This window comes from Castanea sativa, chromosome 6, assembly GCF_040712315.1.
Source record: "Castanea sativa cultivar Marrone di Chiusa Pesio chromosome 6, ASM4071231v1".
In the NCBI taxonomy this organism is placed as follows: domain Eukaryota; kingdom Viridiplantae; phylum Streptophyta; class Magnoliopsida; order Fagales; family Fagaceae; genus Castanea; species Castanea sativa.
Window position 1 is genome coordinate 8,903,829 of NC_134018.1, and position 23,822 is coordinate 8,927,650.

Below are 23,822 nucleotides of genomic sequence, written 5' to 3' on the forward strand. Positions count from 1 at the left end.
ACTCAACATTCACCAGTTATCTTGACCTCTATGTCTTTAAACTTTGAGAGACGTAACTCAAAGATGAGAGAAAAAAATTCTACCCCTACAATAAAAGCTTGAATTGAATCCTAGAGTCCATAGGAGACTTATGCTTGTATGCTTGAAGCCAAGATTTCATTTTAGGGAGGAAAAACCAAATATTACCTAATAAAGAATTTTAATAATTAATTATTATATATTTTAATTATCATTCTTTCTATTTGGTGAAAATCAATTTCCTTTTTATTTTTTTAATTTAATTCAAAAATATCAAATCGGCATTTTTTTTATTACTTTTCAGAGCATTTAATTAATGGGGTGAACAAAATAACTAAATCGAAAAAGATAAAAATTAAAAGATTAAATTAAACGTATCAAAAGTTACAAGATTGAATTTAATTTTAGACAAATTTACTATATGTTTTCTCATAATTTTTTTCAAAAAAAAAAAAAACTTTTATTTAAAGAAGAAAAATAAATACATCATTTTGATTGTACCTTTTTTTAAGGGAGATTGTACCTTTGTATTAGAACCTTATTTCATTTCTCCTGTGTGTATTTGTTTATTTCTCACAAAAAAAAAAAAAATGATTCACCGTCATACAACAAATTTGATTATATTTAGAAATAACTTTAACAAATAGTGAATAAAAAAAAGTAGCAGTAAGTATAATCTTGAAACAACATTATAAAATCCACAAACTTACAAATCAAATACAAGTGATTTAATGATATGAAATGATGGAAAATAATATGTTATTTCATATAAGTGATTAGTCAAATAGAGAAAAAAATTACCATTACAATCATAAAAATATACTCCACGCAACACCAAAAGTTCAAACGATAAACTAATTATAAAATCCAGCCTTGGTCCATGAGGCTTGTAGTGTACTCCCGAGCCCATGTATAGATAATAGAATGGACCCACATTGAGCAACCCGAACTTGCTTCATTGAGTTCCGTCAGTGGAGGCATCCACTAAAAATAGAAAACTAGACTTCAGATATAGTTGGACTATCACTATCGGGGCATTTAAGATGAAGTCCAAATGGACAAGCACACCATTACCCATTATTACCCTTCAAAGGTGCCAATCATGTCACCTCGTTTCCACTCGTCTCGCAAGACGTTGTGGTTGGCGCTATCACTATAAGGTCTGTGTCCTTATACCTATGATGAGTTTGGATATGTTAATGGATCAATTTGCTCCATTTTTATGATGAAACAATGGCCCCTTGCCTGTGGAGGACCCACCCACACTCAGTGTATCATAGAACTAGCCCATAGGTCCATCCAAAAGCATATGTTTGTTCGTTTTTCATTCTTTCTTTTTTGGTAAATAAACAAATAAAAACGAAAACATAAAATAAATTGACACAAAGAGACCATAAGGCCTAATGTGCCCAATGAAAGTGAATGGCACAATGATGATTAAAACCTTGAGGTTAAGCTACAAATGGATCATGGGCTTTGTATAGTATCCATAATGAACTATATGAGCATTTGATATGAGCCTTAGATATTTTAATAGGCGATTATAAAGAGTCATAAAGAGATGAGTGATGAGGTGAGCGACTTCTATAATTGGATTTTAACCCTACAAAAGAAAACAAACAAACAAAGAAAGGACAACTTAGACTGAGTCCAAACGAGAGAAGGGAATCATTAAGTGAGATGTGAGACTTTGTAAATGTGCTTACCTTAAAAGATGAAGAGAATTGATTAAAGGTACGTTCGGTACATTGAATGGGAATTAAAATATGAATAAAAATCTTTATAACTGGAAGTAAAATGTATTATACTGGAATAACTAAACATATTCAAAAGCATGGTAGTGAGTTGTAATATATATATATACACACACGCACACAAAGCATATGAGTAATGTCAAGCATCAAAATTTCTTGGCCAAATGACTAGTAAGTCAAATCACAACTTTTGATGTTTTCAATGTACCCCAACTTTTTAACTTGTTATGATAAATTAATTCTTTTTTAATGAGTGGATTTTGGCCCTAAGGAGAGCTGAAGTAAGAAATTTGGACAAATAATCTTGTCATATCACGCATGATTTTCAAATTGATGATGCTTTCTTTTAAAGATGGTTAAAAATACTATCCCGGCAACTCGAATCCAAAACCCTTCCAAACCCTAAGCACTTAGTGTCAGGGGAGGTACCAACCCCCTAAAATTGTGGTGGTGATGATGCAATCCCTTGAACTTTCAATTAATGGTTTATTATTTCTTAAAATTTACTTTTTGTTCCATGTTAGTTATTGTAAAACTCACAACTCAACCTCTTAAAAAGCTTCCGAACTTAAGGTCTTGGCCAATTGACGATGTTGTTAAGGAGACAATCACTCAAATTTTGAATTTTGATATTGTTAAGGAGACGATCACTCAAATTCATCTATATATATATATATATATAAAACAAAGCCTTCGACTTTTGGTTGACCTCTCTCCAATTTTCCACATCAGCAATTTTTATTTATATTATTTAATTTGATTTAATTCTTTCAATTTTATAGCACCAAATTTACAAAAAATTTATTAAATTTCTTTTTAAAAAATTAAATTTAGTTGTTTGGTGCCATACAGTCGCTATACTTAAAGGAGGCCTAAATTATTACATAATCAGTGAATTTTTAAATAATATTAACAAACTATATAATAATTCCATTGACATAAATATATCCAAAAAACAGAATATGTCTCCATTAAACGAAATAATTGATTTTTTTTTCTAGAGCTGACAATTTCTATGCATCTTACCTAGCTGGAACCAGACTCTTAATAGACACAACCAAGGTTTATGAAAATAATAATATGATTTGAGATTTGTACTTTTTTGTTTTTGTATGTGAGTTATGGTTGTTTTAAATTGACATTGCACTGATCTTGGATCAAACATGGTTTTATTTGTTTAGTGGTGGTTATATTTGAGTTTGTGAATTTTTGGTAGTTATATAAAGTTGCACTTAGCAATTGCTTTGAAGCAAAAGAGTGGGGTCTAATTGAGTATTGCATCATAGCGAAACACTTTGAGCATCAAGGGAAATCACCTTACGCATACCATCCAGTAAGCACTGAAATCTGCTTAGCACATAGACATGGTTTTTGCAACTCTATGATAGGAATTCAGTCAGTTTTGTTTGTTTATAAAAGCTGATTAATGAGCAAGATCCATTATTGAGGTTATGTTATAATTTCAATAGGATTTGAACTCTAAAATTATATCAAACTAGTAAGTTGTCTGTGCGATGCACGGATAATATTTTAATCTTTTGTATAATATTTTTATTGGAGAACGTTGTACATATATTATAGCATAATTGTTATAAATGTGAGGGAAGAATCAATAAAATATATATATATATATATATATATATATATATATATATGGGCCTTGGACCCGATTTGGTGGTGTAAGTCTGTTCAAGCAAAGCATTCGAGGCCCACAGGCTAGTTCATTCTACATGGAGAGAAGGAGTTGTCCGAGGAGGAGTATCTCCTCGGACAGGCCCCGTAAAAGCCATGGGACGTACTAAAGGATTTAGAGATAGAATTTTGGAAGATCTGTTGGGTAAAGGCGTGATCCAAGCAGTCGTTAGAAGGAAGAACGTGCGAAGAATATCAGAGGAAAAAAGCTGCTACTACCGCATTAAAGGCCCTGCATCTACCTCCCTGGCTGCATTAATGGAGAAATGACCTCTGAACAGTAATGTTCAACCTTCTAGCTATTATTTGAAGACTTCAAGAAGGTGGTGGATGTGACAAGTATCTATTTGGAAAATCTGTGCTACACGTGGAAGAAAAAGGGAAGAAGAAGATGGATATAAGATGACAAGAGAGGTATGAAGAGGGAGGACAACAAAAGACTTGAACACCAGTTGTAATCTTTTGCTTAAAGAAAGAAAGGCAATACAAGTGGTCCTCGGCTTACGTCCGAGGAGAGTTTCCTTTGTCATATTCATCTATTATTTGCATAGATCGCGGCATTCTAGTCTGTTTATTAACACTCTAATATCCCTAACCTAGGTTTCAAACCTATACTCTACAAATTTCGTTGTATAAGACTCTTTGGGCCTGGGTTCATCTACTAATTTGGACCGGGTACAAATTGTGCACTTACAATTGACACCGTCTGTGGGGATCTAGTGTTAAAGGAATTGGAACATCGTGGCAGGCTTAGGTTCGCATCATGCAGAGTCTCAGGGGTCCCAACACGAAGATCATTTTGAGCGTCGGAGGGATCGAGAGGGAAGTGTGCATACAGTACACCCTGATGCAAGCCATTCGCGTGGTGGAAGCAGGGCCACCCATGAGGATGATGCCAAGGCTATGCAGAGGGAGATTGACCATCTTAAGAAAAAACTACGCCATGTCAGACGAAGGAGGGCTTCACCTCCTTCCAATCCTTCCTCTATGGGGTCCTAGGGAAGCAGTTACAGTCTAAGGTCCAAGACTCCCCCTAGCGAAACCTTCTCTTATGAGAAGGATGAGCTTTTAGGTCGTAAGCATAAGAAGTTTCCCTCTAGGAGCTTGGGAAACGATGCTATGAGTCGGGCGTTGCACCAACTCTCCAAGTCACCCTTCTCACGCAGGATCGAGAAGGGAAGGCTCCCACGGTAGTTCACCCAGCCCCCCTTCACCATCTATAATGGGAGGACAGACCCAGTCGAACACGTGAGCCATTTTAATCAGAGGATGGCGGTACATTCTTAGAACGAAACTTTGATGTGTAAAGTCTTTCCCTCTAGCCTGGGACCTGTTGCTATGAGATGGTTTAATGGACTAAGGCTGGGGTCTGTTGATTCTTTCATGGAACTCACTGGGGCATTCGCGTCTCGATTCATCACATGTAGCAGAGTCCCTCAGCCTTTGGACTCATTATTATCCATGGCCATGAGGGAGGGTGAGACTTTGAAAACATACTCTGACAGTTACTGGGAGATGGTTAATGAAATCAATGGCAATTTTGACGAGGTAGCGATTAACACTTTTAAGGTGGGCCTCCCAACTGATCATGACTTAAGGAAATCTCTGACTAAAAAGCCTGTGCGGAGTGTACGTCGGCTCATGGATCACATTGACGAGTATAAAAGGGTTGAGGAAGACCAACAATAAGGTAAGGGTAAGGCGAAGGTTATCCCTTAGGAGAGGAGGGATTTCAGGTCGGATAGGTGCCATAACAATAAGCCGAGGAGAGATTTCTCAGGGCAATCTGGTTCAGCCAATTTTCAAGTAGTTAATACCGTATTCCGAGAACTGATGCACCAATTGCTGGAGAAAGTCCGCAAGGAACCCTATTTCAAGTGGCCTAGTAAGATGGCGAGGGACCCTGCGAAACGGAATCAGAATCTTTTTTGCTAGTATCATCAGGATGTAGTGTATACTACCGAGAATTGTTGGACACTTTGGAACCATTTAGAGCAACTTGTTAGTGAGGAAAAATTGAAGCAACACATGTATCAACCCAACGGACAAGGAAATCATTTGGGTTCAAATAATCAGAAGAACCCATCTTGGCCACCCTTAGGAACGATTAATGTCATCTTCGCTGCACCTGGCAAAACTGGTTCCTGTCCTACAAGGGTGATGGCGGTGTCACATTCCCAGGCCGAGGAGTCTGGCTTGATGCCGAAGAGGATCAAAAGGAGTACGCCCATTTCGGGATTCTTTGATGAGGATAAGGTTGGGACCATTCAACCACATGACGATGCCTTGGTGGTCACATTGAGGATAGAGAATTATGACGTTAGGAGAGTGATGGTTGATCAGGGTAATGGTGCTAATATTATGTACCCTGACTTATTCAGGGGGCTCAAGTTAGAGCTGGAGGATCTTACTCCCTATGATTCGCCGTTGATAAGCTTTGAAAGAAAGGCTGTCATACCAAAGGGGCAAATTCGTTTGCTTGTAGAGTCGGGCCCGGAAATAGTTGATGTAGATTTCATTGTGGTTGACGCATATTCCTCATACACAGCCATCGTCGCGAGGCCTTGGCTGCATGCTTTAGGTGCTGTCTCGTCGACTTTACATGTTAAAGTGAAGTTTCCTTCGAGTGGGTTGATTGAAGAAATTCTAGGGAGCCAATCAGTAGCAAGGCAATGCATATCGGCTGCGGTGCTGCATCAAGCCGAATCAGAATCCTCAACCTCGACTGTAGAGAACTTATAGCAATTAACAACTTTGGATGCGCCCGGTGCAGTGACAGCAGAGGAGGCTACGTGTGAAGAGTTGGAAAGATTTCTTATAAATGAGGACCCTGAAAGGTTCTTTCAAGTTGGGATACGGCTTCCACATCAAGAGAAGATGGAATTAGTGACGTTTTTAAAAAATAATATTGATGTATTTGCATGGGATCCCTACGAGGCTCTAGGGGTTGACCCAAGTTTCATTTGCCATAATTTTAACGTCAATCATGCCGTTATTCCTAGGAGGCAACCACTTCGGCGTTCTTTGAAAGAACATGCCGAGGCCGTCAAGAAGGAAGTGCTCAAGCTCAAAAGGGCTGGGGCTATTAAAGAAGTTTTCTACCCAGAATGGTTGGCGCATACTGTCGTAGTAAAAAAGAACGGAAAGTGGAGAGTATGTGTGGACTTCACTGACCTGAACAAAGCCTGCCCAAAAGACTCGTTCTCGATGCCTCACATCGATCAGCTAGTGGATGCTGCGGTTGGACATCCTCGGATGAGTTTTTTAGATGCCTTCCAAGGTTATCACCAAATACCTTTGGCGTTGGATGATCAGGAGAAGACTGCCTTCATTACTCCTATGGGGAATTATCACTATAAAGTAATGTCATTCGGTCTGAAAAATGCAAGGGCTACTTACAAAAGGATGATGACCAGGATGTTCGAGTCGTAGCTTGGAAAGATTATTGAAGTATATGTGGATGATATGGTAGTGAAGAGTAAGACAGTACCTATGTATGTAAAAAATTTGGACGACACCTTTCAAACACTTAGAAAGTATAAGTTGCACCTTAACGCCTATAAGTGCAATTTTGGGGTGGGCTTTGGAAAGTTCCTAGGCTACATGGTGACTCATAGAGGAATAGAGGTAAATCTGGCACAAGTCAGAGCCATTTAGGGCTTGCAACCACCTCGGAATCTGAAGGAAGTTCAGAAATTGACTAGGATGACTGCTGCTCTCAGCAGGTTTATCTCTCGGTCCGCTGATAGGTGTAGACCTTTTTTCCAATTGTTGAATAAGTGGAAAGGATTCCAATGGTCCGAGGAGTGCGCTTTAGCTTTTCAGCAACTTAAGGAATATCTTTCCCGGCCATCCATCATGTCTCGGCCGGAGGTCGATGAAATCCTGTTTGCATACCTAGCTGTAGCAATCCATGTAGTCAGCTTGGTTCTGATAAGGGACGATGGTGGAGTACAAAGACCGGTTTATTATGTTAGCAAATCTTTGAATGAAGCTGAGGTGCGTTATCTGACTTTAGAGAAGGCGATTTCGGCCGTAGTCCATGCTACACGAAAGCTTCCTCACTACTTCCAATCCCACACCGTCATAGTTTTGACTCAACTTCCTCTCAAGTCAGTATTGCGAGGTGCTGACTACTCGGGGAGGGTAGCCAAGTGGGGAACTATTCTGGGAGCTTTCGATATCAAATATATGTCGCGCACCTCTGTGAAGGGTCAAATCCTCGCTAATTTGGTGGCAAAGTTCGTCGAACCATGTTAGAAGAAATTGTAAAGGAATTGCACATGGATGAAAAATCAGTTGGCATGATCACATGCAAAGGACCTCCAATTTCGAAAGTGTATGTTGATGGAACAGCAAACCAGAGAGGTTCAGGCATTAGACTTATTTTGGTATCTCCTGAGGGAATTACCTTTGAGAAGTCATTGGGATTAGCGTTCTCGGCCACTAATAACGAGGCTAAGTACGAAGCTGTTTTAGTCGGTATGGGTATGGTCCAGATAATGGGGGGAAAGTCAGTTCATATGTCCTCGGATTCTCAATTAGTCGTGGGCCAAGTGCTAGGGACCATAGAGGCTAGGGATCCAAGAATGCAAGAATACTTGACTAAGGTCAAATGTTTACAATCCAAGTTGGATTCTTTCATCCTTACGCATGTTTCTAGAAGGGGAAACACGCATGCGGACTCGTTGGCCACTTTGGCGACGTCCTCGGCTCAATGTTTCCCTAGGATTATCCTCGTCGAAGACTTGCTGAAACCGACCTTAACCACCGCAAGTGCCGTCCGTATCCATCTAATAAGTCTTGGACCTAGCTGGATGGACCCCATAGTTTCTTTTCTAAAAAGCGATGTTCTGCTCGAGGAGAAGTCTGAAGCAGATAAAATTTGTCGAAAGGCACCTCGATTCTGGTTGTCTGAGGATCAGAAGCTGTATAAACCCTTTTTTTCGGACCATACCTACTATGTATACAACCTGAGGCGACGGAGGCACTTTTGGAAAAATTGCACGAAGGGATTTGTGGAAGTCACACTGGGGGGATCTTTAGCCCATAGAGCTCTGACTCAGGATATTGGTTGCCCGATATGCAGAGAGAAGCTCAGGACTACGCGAGAAAATGTGACCAATGCCAGAGGTTTGCTCCCAATATTCATCAGCCTGGTGGTGTCCTTAATCTTTTGTCTAGTCCTTGGTCATTCGTTCAATGGGGACTGGATATAGTTGGGTCTTTTTCAAGGGTTGTGGAAAACAAAAGGTGGCTACTCGTGGGAACTGATTACTTCACCAAGTGGGTTGAAGCTGAGCCTTTATCAAATATTAGGGATGTGGACACCAAGAAATTTATCTAAAAGAACATTATCACTAGATTTGGGGTACATCACATACTTATTTCAGATAATGGCGTGCAATTTGATAATAAAGCATTCAGGAAGTATTGTAATGACTTGGGCATCACAAATAGATACTCCACTCTCGCTTATCCTTAGGGAAATGGGTAAGCCGAGGGCGTTAACAATGTTATAGTCAATGGACTTAAGAAAAGGCTGGACAACGCCAAGGGTAGATGGGCAGAAGAGTTGCCACACATTTTATGGACGTATCGGACTACGCTACGAAGATCTACAGGAGAAACATCCTTCTCTATGACTTACGAGGCTGAGGCGGTGATACCTTTGGAATCTGGGTTTTCGACGTTAAGGACGAGTGCTTTCAGCCCGGGAAATAACGATGGCTTGCTAGAGAAAAGCCTGGATCTGGTTGAGAAACGGCGAGAAGCCGCCATGGTTCAACTGGCTTATTATCAGCAGAAGCTCAAACGAAGATATGATGTGCATGAGAAATTAAGGCCACTTACGCCTAGAGATTTGGTCTTGAGGAAAGTTATGGGTACTTCCAAGAATCTAGCGTGGGGAAAGTTAGAACCAACCTGGGAAGGACCATACTGAATTACTTCTGTAGCGGGCATAGGGTCATATCGTTTAGCTGATTTAGATGAAAAAATTGTACAACGCCTTTGGAATGTAAATAACCTACGAAGGTATTACTATTAATAAAAAGCTATTTTGCCATTTTTTGCTCAATTATCATTATGTGACATTTCGATTTACTTAATTCTAAACATCAAACAGAAACTTCATCATGCATGGTCTTCGGATCACATACTTCGTGAAAATTGATATCTTGTTGGGTGTTAAACAGAACCTTAGTTACGTCGGGTTCTCGAACCTTCTACTTTGGAAAAATTAACATTTCAGTTCGCTGTTCTAAACATCAAACAGAAACTTGGTCATGCATGATCCTCGGATCACATACCTTGTGAAAATTGATATCTTGTTGGGTGTTAAACAAAACCTTAGTTACGTCTGGTCCTCGGACCTTCTACTTTGGGAAAATTAACATTTCAGTTCGCTGTTCTAAACATCAAACAAAAACTTGGTCATGCATGGTCCTCGAATCACATAACTCGTAGAAATTGATATCTTGTTGGGTGTTAAACAGAACCTTAGTTACGTCGAGTCCTCGGACCTTCTACTTTGAAAAAATTAACATTTCAGTTCATTGTTCTAAACATCAAACAGAAACTTGGTCATGCATGGTCCTTGGATCACATACCTCGTGAAAATTGATATCTTGTTGGGTGTTAAACAGAACCTTAATTACATCGGGTCCTCGGACCTTCTACTTTGGGAAAATTAACATTTCAGTTCGTTGTTCTAAACATTAAACAGAAACTTAGTCATGCATGGTCCTCAGATCACATGCCTCGTGGAAATTAATACTCTGTTCCATCATTCTAAGTACCCAACACGAATCATGCCTTGTGGTTACATGTCTCGTGGAAATGGACGTACCATTAAACCAGGGTAAGTTTGATGTTTCATTTTGTGCACCTAACTAAATATTAAGTTAAGTCTCAGGTCGAGTGTTGTTGCACTTCATATATTACAGTTTCAATGCGTGATTTGTCTGCTAATGAATAAGATTGATAAAATGAATGTACTTTTATGAGGGTTGTTGGTGATTGAGGTGCTGTAAAGACTTCACTGTGAATTAAGGTGAAGCGAATTAGTATTTTTCTACTGAAGATTGGAAACCAGTCAAATAGCAACCTTTCAAACTTCTCATTAATCTTTGTCAATGGATACATTAGAAATAAAATTCTGAAATAAGAAGATTAAAATAAAGGTCCTAATACAAAAAAAAAAAAAAAAAAAAAAAAAAAAAAACTCATTACATAAGGAAAAGGGGTCCTAACTAGCCTAGGCCTTAAGCTTTGGTGGAGGGGTCTTGCTTGGACGTGCTAGCATCTCTTTTTTTGTCCTCTTCTATTTGTTTGAGCTCCACTTCAAAAGAGGTTTAGACCTGTTTCCCTTTGTCCTTCACCACTCGTGGAGGAATGTTGGGCTCAGCGTCCGTGCTCGGAAGCTTCTCAACTTCCCCGCCTTGCTCCTTCTCTTTGTCAGAACCAGCAGGTTCCTTAAGAGTTGGAATAGGTTCTTGAATGATGGACGACTGTGTTGAAGGCTCTATCTCGGGGGCACATATGGCAGGAGGAAGCTCCTCGATCACTTGAATGTCCTAAGGGATCCAAATGTTTTCGGGCTTTCTCAATTCAGAGGTGGTGGGAATTCCTGCCATGTTCAAAGCTTCTGTCCATACTTGTTGGCAATACTCCCTGCATAGCTCTGCGAACTCCACTGTCAGTTAATTTTCTGTCGCCTCAACCCCTTCTTTGTAAGCAGCCTTCTTGGCAGCCTTCATGCTTTCCTTGAGGGTACGAGCCTCTTCCTTCACTTGAGCAAGCTCCTTCAGGTCAGAGTTTTCTTACTTGGCTTTGGACAACTCCTCGTCCTTTTGACGCAGAATTTTGCGTTGTCCTACCACCTAAATTTTGATCGTTTTAAGGCTGGCCTCAGCACCATTTCTCTCCCTCTTCTCCTCTGTCAGCTGTTTGGTTAAGTTCTCGTTCTTCGCAAGGGCTTGGCCTAAAGCCTTCTCGATCTCTAGCCTGACCTCAAGCTCAGCTGTAGCTTTTTTCTGAGAGTCTTCCACCCACTTTTCCGCAGCAAAGACTTCTTGTATGGCATGCATTAAAGTATTAAACAAATGCATTATTGTTAAAGTAAATCCAAAGCACGTGTGAACGATTTTTCCCTAAAGCGTAATGAAAGCAGTAGAGTGGAGGTAAATGCGAGACACTCACCAAAGCCAAGTCCCTCTTGAGGGAGAGAAGGAGATGTGGCTGAGTCATCTTATCCAGGGCATCCATGTCCTTTGTTAGGAGAAAAGACCGCTCCAAAGCCTTAGCAAGATGATGAGCGTGTCCTTGCTAGAACGCCCTGACACTAGACTAACACGAGATTAAGGCCCCATCTAGCTTCAGCTCGGGAGACCAGTTGGCCTGTGTACGGCGTATCTCGGCCAAGTCACGACTCTCCCCACTCTCCACTGAAAAGGCGCGTGTATTACCTTTGCCTACCTTCTGTTGTTGTTGTTGTTGCTTGGGTCTCTCCTGCCTCTCCCTCTCTGTCTCCTCGGCCTTGTTCTTCCTCTTCTTCTTAGGATCTAAGACGTGAACTTCGGGGTCAGTAGAGGGAGGGGGTGGTGGTAGCCCACTTTTTTGCGGTAAAGACTTCTTGTATGGCCTGCATTAAAGTATTAAACAAATGCATTATTATTTAAGTAAATCCAAAGTACGTGTGAACGATTTTTCGCTAAAGCATAATGAAAGTAGTAGAGTAGAGGTAAATGCGAGACACTCACCAAAGCCAAGTCCCTCTTGAGGGAGAGAAAGGGATGTGGCTGAGTTATCTTGTCCAGGGCATCCATGTCCTTTGGCAGGAGAAAAGACCGCTCCAAAGCCTTAGCCAGATGATGAGCGTGTCCTTGCTAGAACGCCCTGAAACTAGACTAGCATGAGATTGGGGCCCCATCTAACTTCAGCTCGGGAGACCAGTTGGCCTATGTACGGCGTACCTCGGCCAGCTCATGACTCTCCCCACTCTCCACTTAAAAGGCGCGTCTATTACCTTTGCCTACCCTCTATTGTTGTTGTTGCTTGGGTTTCTTCTGCCTCTCCTTCTCTGTCTCCTCGGCCTCGTTCTTCCTCTTCTTCTTAGGATCTGGGACGTGAACTTTGGGGTTAGTAGGGGAAAGGGTGGTGGCAGCCCACTTTTCCGCGGCAAAGACTTCTTGTATGGCCTGCTTTAAAGTATTAAACAAATGCATTATTGTTAAAGTAAATCCAAAGTACGTGTGAACAATTTTTCGCTAAAGCGTAATGAAAGCAATAGAGTGGAGGTAAATGTGAGACACTCACCAAAGCTAAGTCCCTCTTGAGGGAGAGAGAGATGTGGCTGAGTCATCTTGTCTAGGGCATCCATGTTCTTTGGCAGGAGAAAAGATCGCTCCAAAGCCTTAGCCAGATGATGAGCGTGTCCTTGCTGAAACGCCTTGATACTGGACTAGCAGGAGATTGGGGCCTCATCTAGCTTTAACTCGGGAGACCAGTTGGCCTGTGTACGGCGTACCTCAGCCAGGTCACGACTCTCCCCACTCTCCACCGAAAAGGCGCGTATATTACCTTTGCCTGCCTTCTGTTGTTGTTGTTGTTACTTGGGTTTCTTCTGCCTCTCCCTCTCTGTCTCCTCGGCCTCGTTCTTCCTCTTTTTAGGATCTGGGACGTGAACCTTGGGGTCAGTAGTGGGAGGGGGTGGTGGCAGCCCACTTTTCCACGGCAAAGACTTCTTGTATGGCTTGCATTAAAGTATTAAACAAATGCATTATTGTTAAAGTAAATCCAAAGTACGTGTGAACAATTTTTCGCTAAAGCGTAATGAAAGCAGTAGAGTGGAGGTAAATGCGAGACACTCACCAAAGCCAAGTCACTCTTGAGGAAGAGAAAGAGATGTGGCTGAGTCATCTTGTCCAGGGCATCCATGTCCTTTGGCAGGAGAAAAGGCCACTCCAAAGCCTTTGCCAGATGATGAGCGTGTCCTTGCTAGAACGCTGTGATACTGGACTAGCAGGAGATTGGGGCCCCATCTAGCTTCAGCTCAGGAGACCAGTTGGCCTGTGTACAGCGTACCTCGGCCAGGTCACGACTCTCCCCACTCTCCACTGAAAAGGCGCGTGTATTACCTTTGCCTACACTCTGTTGTTGTTGTTGCTTGGGTTTCTTCTGCCTCTCCCTCTCTGTCTCCTCGGCCTTGTTCTTCCTCTTCTTCTTAGGATCTAAGACGTGAACCTTGGGGTCAGTAGGGAAAGGGGGTGGTGGCAAGATGGGAGGGGGTTATGATCCAACCGCTCCCTTCTTGGGAGCCTGTGTGCCTCTCCTGGTCATCAGCTTTCTAAGGGTTGACATGTCATCTTCCTCGGAGCTGGAGTCGAGTTGTGCTATCACTAAACCCTTTATGTCGGAAGTTTCTGCAGGCACCTGTTCTTCGTTCGAGAGGATGACAAGATGATCCTCTCGAGGTCTCTCAGCTTCTTTAAGGTGAAACTGATCGATTTCCTCGTTGAGCGATTGTTGCGAGGACGCAGGTTCTTCTTGGATGGCTGTTGTTTGTGAATGCGCCAAGAGTACAAAATGACGGCGGGGTTGTTCGAAAGTTCGTGGATAGAAAGGCAGCCCGGTCTTGAAACGTCTATTCTTCTACGTCTCTGGTCACCTGCGGTGATCACGTTGCTAATCTCTTGGAAGTCCTCTGATAAAGGGTTGTATCCTAATATTAGATGGGTTGCCCTCATTTGCAAATCTTCGCTTATGAATACTTCGGATCGAAGAACGCGATTAAGATCCGCGATGCTGCAGTGACTTAAACAAGGCCGAACGTGTTGTTTATCTGCGAAAATATCAGAAGAGACAAGCATGGTTAGGTCAGTAGCGAATGCCAATTCAAATGAAACAACAAATAATGCAGCCTAAAATGGTCTAGTTAAATATGATCAAGTCACAGGTTAGGGAATCTAACTCCTATAGAGTCACACCTGGGTCTCCCTATTTAACTAGGCAATGAAGACCATTAAACCAGTTCCCCAAGGTGATGAGATAGTCGTCTTTCATGCCTTTGTTGGATTTGGGAAGACAGGATATTAGCTTAACAATGCTAAATCTGGATTTTAGGTAATACCCTGCGTCTTTAAGTTTATGACACTCATACATATAAACAACGTCGTCCCATGTAAGGTTCAAACTCATTTGCTCGTTTAGAGCGTCGACGCAACCTAGGATTCTAAACACATTGGGTGTACTTTGGTCTGGGCATAACCTATGATTGCATAGGTATTCGCTGGTTACGTTTCTCATAGGAAGGGTCATCCCACCCTCTAGAAAGGCGATGATGGGGATAATCACTTCTCCCTCTTTCCTAGCGTTACCTATGGCTTCTGCAGGGCAATACTTTAGGCCTACGTCTGAGGGAATATGGTACTTGGCCCTAAAACCCTCCATACCGGCGTCGGTGTCTACTAAACACTTGACTCTACCCATTTGGTGGGGGTAAGAATGGATGTTTGGGAAGAGAAATGATGTACTTGGTGGCGGAGGACAAAAGCCGAGAAGAAATGAATGAAGAAGATTAAGAACTTACGGGAAATAGCTAGACGATTCTTCACGAGCTTCTTGAAAGGAGAGAGAATGAGCAAATCTTGGATTTGATTGATTTCTGAGAGAGTAGATTGAAATTCGTTTTCCTAGGCATTTTGGCGTGTTGGAGGCGGCTTCAAATCAAAGTTATCCTACTTAAATTTTGAGGAAGAACTCGAGCCGTTAGATGCGAATCTCGCCGTTGAACGTGGGGAACATAGTGTAACATACGGCCATTAATGCGAGTGTTACAGATTTCAAAGTGTCAGGGACGGTTTAAAAGAAGCGAAATGACCGTTACACATATGGCAATTCGTAGAGCGTGTGGAAGTTCTGCCATCAGGTCAAAACTCCATTTCTCGTCTCAGATGCGGAGAAAAATAAAGTTTTGAGAGGCTATTGTGAGGGGAAAAAAAAAAATATATATATATATATATATATATATATATATATATGTATTTGGGCCTTGGACCCAATTTGGTGGTGTAAGTCTGTTCAAGCAAAGCATTCAAGGCCCACAGGCCAGTTCATTCTACAAGGGGAGAAGGAGTTGTCTGAGGAGTATCTCCTCGGACGAGCCCCGTAAAAGCCATGGGACGTACTAAAGGATTTAGAGATAGAATTCTAGAAGATCTATTGGGTAAAGGCGTGATCCAAGCAGTCGTTAGAAGGAAGAATGTGTGAGAAATATTAGAGAAAAAAACTACTACCACCGCATTAAAGGCCCTGCATCTACCTCCCTAGCCGCATTAATGGAGAAATGACCTCTGAACAGTAATGTTCAGCCTTCCAGCTATTATTTGAAGATTTCAAGAAGGTGGTGGATGGAACAAGTACCTATTTAGAAAATATGTGCTACACGTAGAAGAAAAAGGGAAGAAGAAGATGGATATAAGATGACAGGAGAGGTATGAAGAAGGGGGACGACGAAAGACTTGAACAATAATTGTAATCTTTTGCTTAAAGAAAGAAAGGCAATACAATTGGTCATCGGCTTACGTCCGAAGAGAGTTTCCTTTGTCATATTCATCTATTATTTGCATAAATCGCAACATTCTAGCCTATTTATTAACACTCCAATATCCCTAACCTAGGTTTCAAACTCATACTCTACAAATTTCATTATATAAGACTCTTTAGGCCTGAGTCCATCTACTGATAATTGTGCACTTACAATAAACTTAATTAGACATGATTTCATCATAAGAAGAAACACCCTGCCCTCACGACAACATATTGAGAATTTAGGATACTTTATATTTTTGGATTTATGATTTCTCTCTTCGTACCATAATATTGCATTACAATATTGACACACAGCTTGGTGGGCCAAAGTTCCATAGCACTATAAATTCTCCTAGAAGATAAGGGAAAAATGAAGCATAATTAGATGAAGTTTTGTATGGAAATATATAATATACAAAAACATGGGTCAAAAATTAATATTACTTTAAATTTAGTAACAACCCAATAAAATGGAAAATTACAATGAATATAAAATTCCTAATAGAATGACAAAAATGAAAAATTATGATGAATATAAATTTCCAAATAATAGTTTTTACATTTAGTTTGTGTGTTGTTTGGCCTTTTACTCAGGTCTTTGTCGTTGGCTTTTCTATACCACGTTTCCAAACTTAAAATATAAATTAAAAGATGATATATTCAACTTATTAACCTACAATAATCCAATTTACTATAGATATATATTTCTGTTATCAATTTACAAAAACTTACTATAATCTCCACTTTGGTTAATTTGTACAACAATGATGGAAATGAGTAGTGTTGCATGGACACAAAGCTAATCCTAACTCTTCAAGAGAATGAAGAAAAACATGAGAATTAACAATTGTAAAATCTTTTCTCTAATTGCAGATGGTAGTTAATCAGGGCAAATTTATAGCTGGTGGTTCAACCAAATCCCACAAATCAAATAATTGACTAATTATGATACTTCTATGTTTCTAAAAGTGGCTTTCTCCGATAGAATACCTTTATGGACCTACTATACATAGTAATCTCTAGAGACCAAGAACAGCCTATTCCCAGAGTTACAGAACTCTAAAATCACTATGAATAGCAATGAAGTAAGAACTAATACTATACAGTCATATATAACTCCACACCACAACTATCACACAAGAAAATCCCAAGTGTCAAGCTTCTATTATGTATGGCTACAATAGGTGAGGTTAAGTAATGTATGCAAATGCAAATCTCAACAGCGATAGTACAACTATTAATAAAATTTCCTATTTAATTACCATTGAACATAAATTTCAAGACATGAACCTATTCAAAGTACTTACAGAAATGGGCAAAAAAGAAAAGTAAATTGATAGAGTCAGAGTAAAGCGAAGTAAATTAAAAAAGTACATTCTAAATTAAGACAACTAAAAGATGTTTCTAATTAAAAGTAACAATAACATGAATTTTCTGAATATCCAAAATTTCAAATTCTCCATCACTAATAGTAAACAGTATGAAGGACAATCCAAGGCATGAATAATAATAATATACCAAAATATTTGACAGCTATAAAAGCTGTTCAAATTACATTATACGACGTTTTGGATAATTTCATCACTATTTAATATAAAATGCACATCAATCCTTTATCATTTAAACAAAAATGGCAAGCAATTACAGTGAACATTATCAAGGATAATCCATGGCATGAATAATCGACCACCATGTGAGCTGGTTCTATAATGGGTAGCAAGCCTTTCTGAATGGCCATTGTAGTGAACCCTATAACATGGTTGCATTTTATTTTAGTGAGACCCTATTAAATCACAAAATAATTTAGGCCAATTACATTGAGACACAAAATGATCAGATCTAGAAGACAATTAATCATGCAACCAAAATCCTAAGCGAAGATTCAATACACTTTTAGGCAAGTCGGAGCCATACATATACTCTAACCAAGCTAATTATTATATTAGTACAATCATAAAAAAAATAATCATTATAGTACCTGTAAGCTCAATTGTAGGCAAATACTCATCCAAGGCACTGACATTTGTAGGCAGATGTCTCCCAGCTTCCTGCACATTAGTCATAAAAGCAACATCACCATTAAGCCCAAAAACCGGGTGAGAAAAAACATAAGTGAAGGGGTTGATCGCCAAAAACATTGAGCATTTGAACTACTTTCCCAAGTAAGGTTAAGGTTAAGTACCATTCACCTATTAAGACCACATGGTTATTGCAAAGGTAGTTGAAATACACTAATGAATACTTGCTTTGTTTTGTGGGTTAACAACTTTTTTTTATTTTTTATTTTCTTATTGACTTATAAACAGCTTTCAGCGATAGCTAAACTAAATACTTCAAATAAACATAATATTTTAGAATTCAACAAACAAATCAATATTTTTCTAGGGTTAACAACTGTTTTTAATTTATTTTTTGCTTATTGAATTATAAATTTTTTTAAAGAGACAGCTAAACTAAATACTTCCAACAAACGTAATATTTTGGGATTCAATAACAAATCAAATTTGGGATTCAATATAAAATTAAAAAAACAAACTATTTAAGAGGAACGTGAAATTTTGAATATGAACGTACCTATTTGAAAGTGAAAAGTAATTATTGGGAGAATATTGGGAGAGAAATTATAGAAGCATAACAGATTTGAGAACATGCAAAGAAAACATTGTATAAATCAGGTGGAAGTTACCTGGTGTAAAGTGTGTAGAATTGGCTGGAACTGGAAGTGATTGCATTGAAGCCCAAAAGTCTAAATGCTGAAATCTCTCAAGCTTCTGCATTTATGGCTTCAAATAATCACTAAATTTGTAGTGCATCTTTTTTATTTAGTCTTAGTCTTGGGTTTGGGCTTTTCATAATACTTGGTCTACTTGTCAATAGTAGACCAACTTTTTTATAAGGAAAAGTCTAAGATCACATAATTTTCCACAATTTCTTATCACAACTATGACGTGACAAAGTGTGATTGGTAAAGAGAAAATGGTGGGTCCATGTATAAGTGATAGTTAGCTACTCACATTTTGCCACATCAGAGTTGTTGCAAAAAGTTGCACTACAAAATAAGTCCTATAGCCGCGTTTTTAAAACACGGCTATAGCTCATAGAAACGTGGCTATAGAATGATTTGGCCTATAGTCACTTTTTTTAGGCCGTGTTTACAACCAAGGCCTAAAACCCGTGACTATCCTGGACCAATGGCCATGTTTTTATAAACGCGGCTATAGGACATACTGCTACAAAAGTGTATATGTAGAGTTCCATTACCTCATTACCAGCACATAAGGCTACAACAGTGTATATGCTTCTAACTGCATCCTCAAGGACTAAAGATGCCTTCCTGTGCATCTCCTGGATACCCCTCAAAAATCCAGCAATCCACAATGAATAAGTGAAAGTGAATATTCAGATACATTAGTACTTCATTATCAAAAAATGAATATGTGAAAGCGAATCATATAAACGAAACTTTTGCATCTACAGAATACAAATATATTAGAGCAGCAGATATTTCACAAATCCAGGCACATCAGTAAGGTTAATAAATCGACTAAACGATCATAAAAAAGTAGATCCAAATATAAAAAAAATATAGCTATTACCTAAACACAATATTGACCCTTTTTTGGGTCACCATAAGGCTATAGAGTTGGCAATTGTGTCTAAGACTTGGAAAAAGAATCTCCTTATAGATCAAAGAATGTATAAAATCAATTCTTTTTAATAGTAATTAGAAAAAAAAATGTAGTTTGTTGTGTGTTTGTGAAAATCAATTAATGAAATGATGCATATACCAATAGTTATTCAGCCCCGCACTGCAAGGGTGTGCATGCAAAAGCAAATACATGTGTGAGGTGCATACATTATTTTTGTAGGATGGATTGGATAATATGGGACGAGAATTATTGTGGTCACTATTGGCTGATTACATTAGCTAGCTGAGTGTGTGTGAAGTGGTCTTATGTGGATGAGTCAGTGGAGTTGATGCACAGGCTTCTGTCATGGGACCCATAAGAACCAATTGGTTTTGGATTAAATAATGCAAATATAAACCTAACATGCATTTGACGCATATATAAACCTAACATGTAATTAAATGGAATCATATTCACATATAAATTTACTCAATGAAAAGGGCAATTAAAACAGGATGCTATGGCAAAAATGGTGCCAAGTGTTTCTTCACACCAATAGGACCCATGCCAGGACCACCTCCTCCATGAGGAATGCAAAATGTTTTATGGAGATTGAGATGGCAAACATCAGCTCCAATCCAACCAGGGCTTGTCAGCCCCACCTATTAGGACCAAACGTTTTTTAGATTTAATGTGAAATTAAATTGAAAAGAAATGCCAGGAAAAATGAAATGCATAAATAGAAATTGAAGTTTCCACTACAACAATATGTAGATATGTATTTAAAGAGCAAAAAATCAAATGACCCAAAAATTATCTTTATAAACCCAGGGAATATAAATTAAAGAATCGAAAAATCTGCCAACACACACACAAACTAGCCCTACAGCTATATATTTTAGTAGACCATTTAATTATAAGGTAAAGGCTATTAGTTGATTATACTAGATAATGTGCTCAATGAATAAAATTAACATATGAAGGAAATAAAGGAAGATGGGGCAAATAGATGACCTGTGCATTCATGTTAGCCCCATCCATGTATACTTGACCTCCATTGTCATGAATTATCTTACATATCTCATCAATACCTACTTCCCTCATTCAAAAACAATATAATACATACACTAAGGTTAGCCCAATATTATATTAGTGAAGACTTGTTGAATTGAAACTAGAAGGACTCGTAGTTGGGGACAAAATTATACATCTTGAGAGAGAGAGAGAGAGAAATATAATGTATTCAGTTTCACAAGTCACAAGAACTCTCCAAGTTGTGGTGCCTATTAAATTATAAAATAAAGAGTAAATAAATTATGTTTAGATATCCATCATGTCCACATACTTTTTCAGTTTGCTGCAGAATTTCATTGTCATTTGGATGGAAGTATGTCTTCCCACTCCGGTAAAGACCACAAACAACAACCTGAAAGGACATCCATTTACAGAAAATATGAAAATAAGCAGCCCCATACTGAAGATTATTTATAAGCAAAACTAAATTTGGTAGTTAGCATTACCTCTTGAAACCCTCGCCTTATCTCTCTATAGGTCATTCCAGCTAGATTGGGAAAGCTACAAAGATTAAATACATTTTCAGTAATATGTAGACATAACGCTAATTAAGAATCAACTAAATTTGGTTGTAGTGCTAATACATTTTCTCTTTCCCATCAGCTTAGGCCTTTGGAATAAGTGATAGTTTATCATGGTATTAAAGCTAGTGATCTTGAGTTTGATTCAGCAAAAAAATAAAAAAAGTTATCTTGAGTTTGAAACTCGTCTTTACTCTATCTTCCATTTAAAGTTAAAAAAGATGTATTGAGAGATTCTAGACTCACACATGAGAAGTCTTAGAATATTGATTAAGTGATTAACTTCACACTTTCCAATTAACTTGGGTTTTTTGGCAAAAGTGATAGTTTTTCTGGACCAACAAGCAGTGGAGGTCAAGAAGACAAAAAGTGCAAGATTGTTTTATTATTATTGGTAAGCTACACAAGCATCATGTTAGGAGTGTCTAGTTGTATGTGTGCATGTGGTGCTGATGGGCAGTGCATGTGGTGCTGATGAGGTGTGCGTGTGGTGCTGCATGGGCAGTGCATGTGGTGCTGATGAGGCGTGCGTGTGGTGCTGCATGGGCAGTGCGTGTGGTGCTGATGAGGCGTGCGTGTGGTGCTGATGGGCAGTGAGTGTGGTGCTGATGAGGCGTGCATGTGGTGCTGCATGGGCAGTGCATGGTGCTGATGATATGGTTTTCTAAGAGGGGTCTGACCACTGAAATAGAAGGGCCGAAGATCATTTGATAATATGGTTTTCGCCTCAAGGAAGTCTGACCAGTGAAATTTATTTTAGATAATTCTTTATAATTCTATCATAAACTACAAATAGTGAGCTATAAAATTAAAAACCTATTATCTGTCAAAACTTTATAAAATGTCACACATAATACAGAAGATAAAATACATCTATGTAACACTATAACACATTTATGCAATAGCATAAACCCTATTTTCCTGCAGACACTATAACAAGGTTTGAATTTGCCTTTACTATTGATTATTTTAATGCAAAGCAACTAACCGGTTGCATAAGAGTGAAACAATTTTTAAAGTTTATGTATTTATTTATAAAGAAGCAAGTTAACTTGGATTCTGTCTGGAAAAAATGAACTTGGCTTATAATCATGATGCAGTGCAATAGCAGCAAAAAATTAAGGTTAATTCGTGAAAAATAAGAGGGGTCCTACCTAATCAAAAAATTAGGCTGCATGCCATTGTGTACTCATTTATTGACTATATTACTTATCTGTTAAAGGGAGCTGATATAATACATGTTTCATGGTTTTATTTGGTAGTGCTACTTTAAGAATTTTAAATTATATGTTACAACAGAGCAGCTCAATAGCCAATTAGGATTCAAATTTCTAACCTATCCTTTTCTAAATGCTACTTGTCTTCACTAGAGCACTTGTCACCGTTTACAATTCGTTTTTCCCACAAGGGAACAAGCATATTAGAGTGTATTTATTGTCAAGTGGAAAGAGATATATCCCCCTAGGCCCTAGAGATTCAAATTTCTATGATGAAATGGCAAACTATTATCATCCTTGTGTAAAACTAAAACTAAAACTAAAACATACATACAATGTGTCTAATAAAAGCTTTAAAAAGAAAAAAGTATTTAGTGCTCCATTGCAGTTGCACAGTAGTGAGTACCTCCATTGCAGAGTCAAGTTCTTCAAAAGTAGCAGCTGCCCACAATGGGTGTTCTCTAATGGCAGCTTCCATTGACAAGTAAAAGTCTTGCACCTTTTTCCCATCATTGTCAGGGTTGGGCGTGTAGAATGAAAATGATACAATGAAGCTGCTGGGGGGGGGGGGGGGGGGGAGGGAGCAACAATACATATATATATATATATATATATATATATATATATATATATATATATATATAAGTATAAAAGCAAAAATCTAAAAGTGAAAGAAGGGAATAATATATAAATGCAAAATTAAATTGTTCTGTTTTTTAATTTAATTGGCCCCTCTTTTGATTCATACAAAACAATATAATATAACATAATATGGAGAACACGTTCCATCCATATACGATGTTCGATTATATATCTGCAACTTCAATGTTAACACGGAACTAGGAGAGAAACTTGGAATCTATGCTTACTAGGTGTAGCTCGAAACGGAACCAAACCAAATAGAATCTAAAGGTAAATCAGATCTCAAAAATCAAGCAAATCAAACAAGAACAACAAGATGAAAACCTCATAAACAACAACAAATCAAAGAATCAACAAAAGCCTATACCTTTCAAAATCAAACTATTTCAAAACCCTAGAATTCAAATATAAGAATCGCGAAACAAAAAAAGAATCGGAAAATAATCAGAAACTTTGCCCTAAATTTCTATTCAAATTAAAAACAGAACTTAAAACCCTAAATTCAAAAATTGAAAACAAAAAAAATATATATAATTACCTCTCTTAGCTTCCCTCTCTTTCTCTTCGGCTCTCGGCATTTCTCTCTCTCTCTCTCTCTCTCTCTCTCTCTGTGAAACCAAATATTTGAAAGGCAAAAATGCAAAACTCATTAGCTTTCAACGTTTTTCATTTCAATCTTTCAAC

At 38.7% G+C, this 23,822-nt stretch overlaps 2 protein-coding genes across 11 annotated transcripts; one reads left to right on the forward strand and one right to left on the reverse strand.

The window, feature by feature from the left end:
* Nucleotides 1-860: 860 nt before the first annotated feature.
* LOC142638373 (uncharacterized) lies at nt 861-23,822 on the reverse strand. 10 transcript variants are annotated; one of them, XR_012845007.1, is made up of 12 exons: nt 23,677-23,822; nt 22,903-23,053; nt 21,205-21,259; nt 21,030-21,110; nt 19,317-19,400; nt 18,742-18,826; nt 18,034-18,103; nt 13,338-14,307; nt 12,783-13,218; nt 12,227-12,664; nt 11,667-12,108; nt 10,695-11,535 (listed from the first exon to the last, which is right to left on the reverse strand). XR_012845007.1 is itself a non-coding variant. In XM_075812401.1 (8 exons), the coding sequence occupies exons 1-7, from the start codon at nt 23,786-23,788 to the stop codon at nt 18,060-18,062; spliced, it is 612 nt and encodes a 203-aa protein (XP_075668516.1). In that variant the 5' UTR covers nt 23,789-23,822; the 3' UTR covers nt 861-1,002; nt 18,034-18,059. The 10 variants fall into 10 exon arrangements, 7 of the variants coding, with proteins under 7 accessions (XP_075668516.1, XP_075668515.1, XP_075668513.1 ...); XR_012845009.1 differs by having other exon boundaries at nt 10,695-11,538; XR_012845008.1 differs by having other exon boundaries at nt 12,227-12,667.
* Nucleotides 7,718-9,408, forward strand: LOC142639390 (uncharacterized). Its single transcript, XM_075813579.1, has 2 exons — nt 7,718-7,952; nt 8,987-9,408. The coding sequence occupies exons 1-2, from the start codon at nt 7,718-7,720 to the stop codon at nt 9,406-9,408; spliced, it is 657 nt and encodes a 218-aa protein (XP_075669694.1).

Excerpts from the sequence above, each read along its gene's own strand:
- LOC142638373 (XM_075812401.1), bottom strand. The coding sequence starts at position 23,788 with ATGAGTTTTGCATTTTTGCCTTTCAAATATTTGGTTTCACAGAGAGAG. Across the intron at positions 21,260-22,902 it reads AACTTGACTCTGCAATGGAG|CTTTCCCAATCTAGCTGGAA; the intron begins GTACTCACTACT and ends TAATCTTTGTAG. Across the intron at positions 18,104-18,741 it reads TTCTACACACTTTACACCAG|GAAGCTGGGAGACATCTGCC; the intron begins GTAACTTCCACC and ends ACTAATGTGCAG.
- LOC142639390 (XM_075813579.1), top strand. The coding sequence starts at position 7,718 with ATGTTAGAAGAAATTGTAAAGGAATTGCACATGGATGAAAAATCAGTT. Across the intron at positions 7,953-8,986 it reads AGCTGTTTTAGTCGGTATGG|TCAATGGACTTAAGAAAAGG; the intron begins GTATGGTCCAGA and ends ACAATGTTATAG.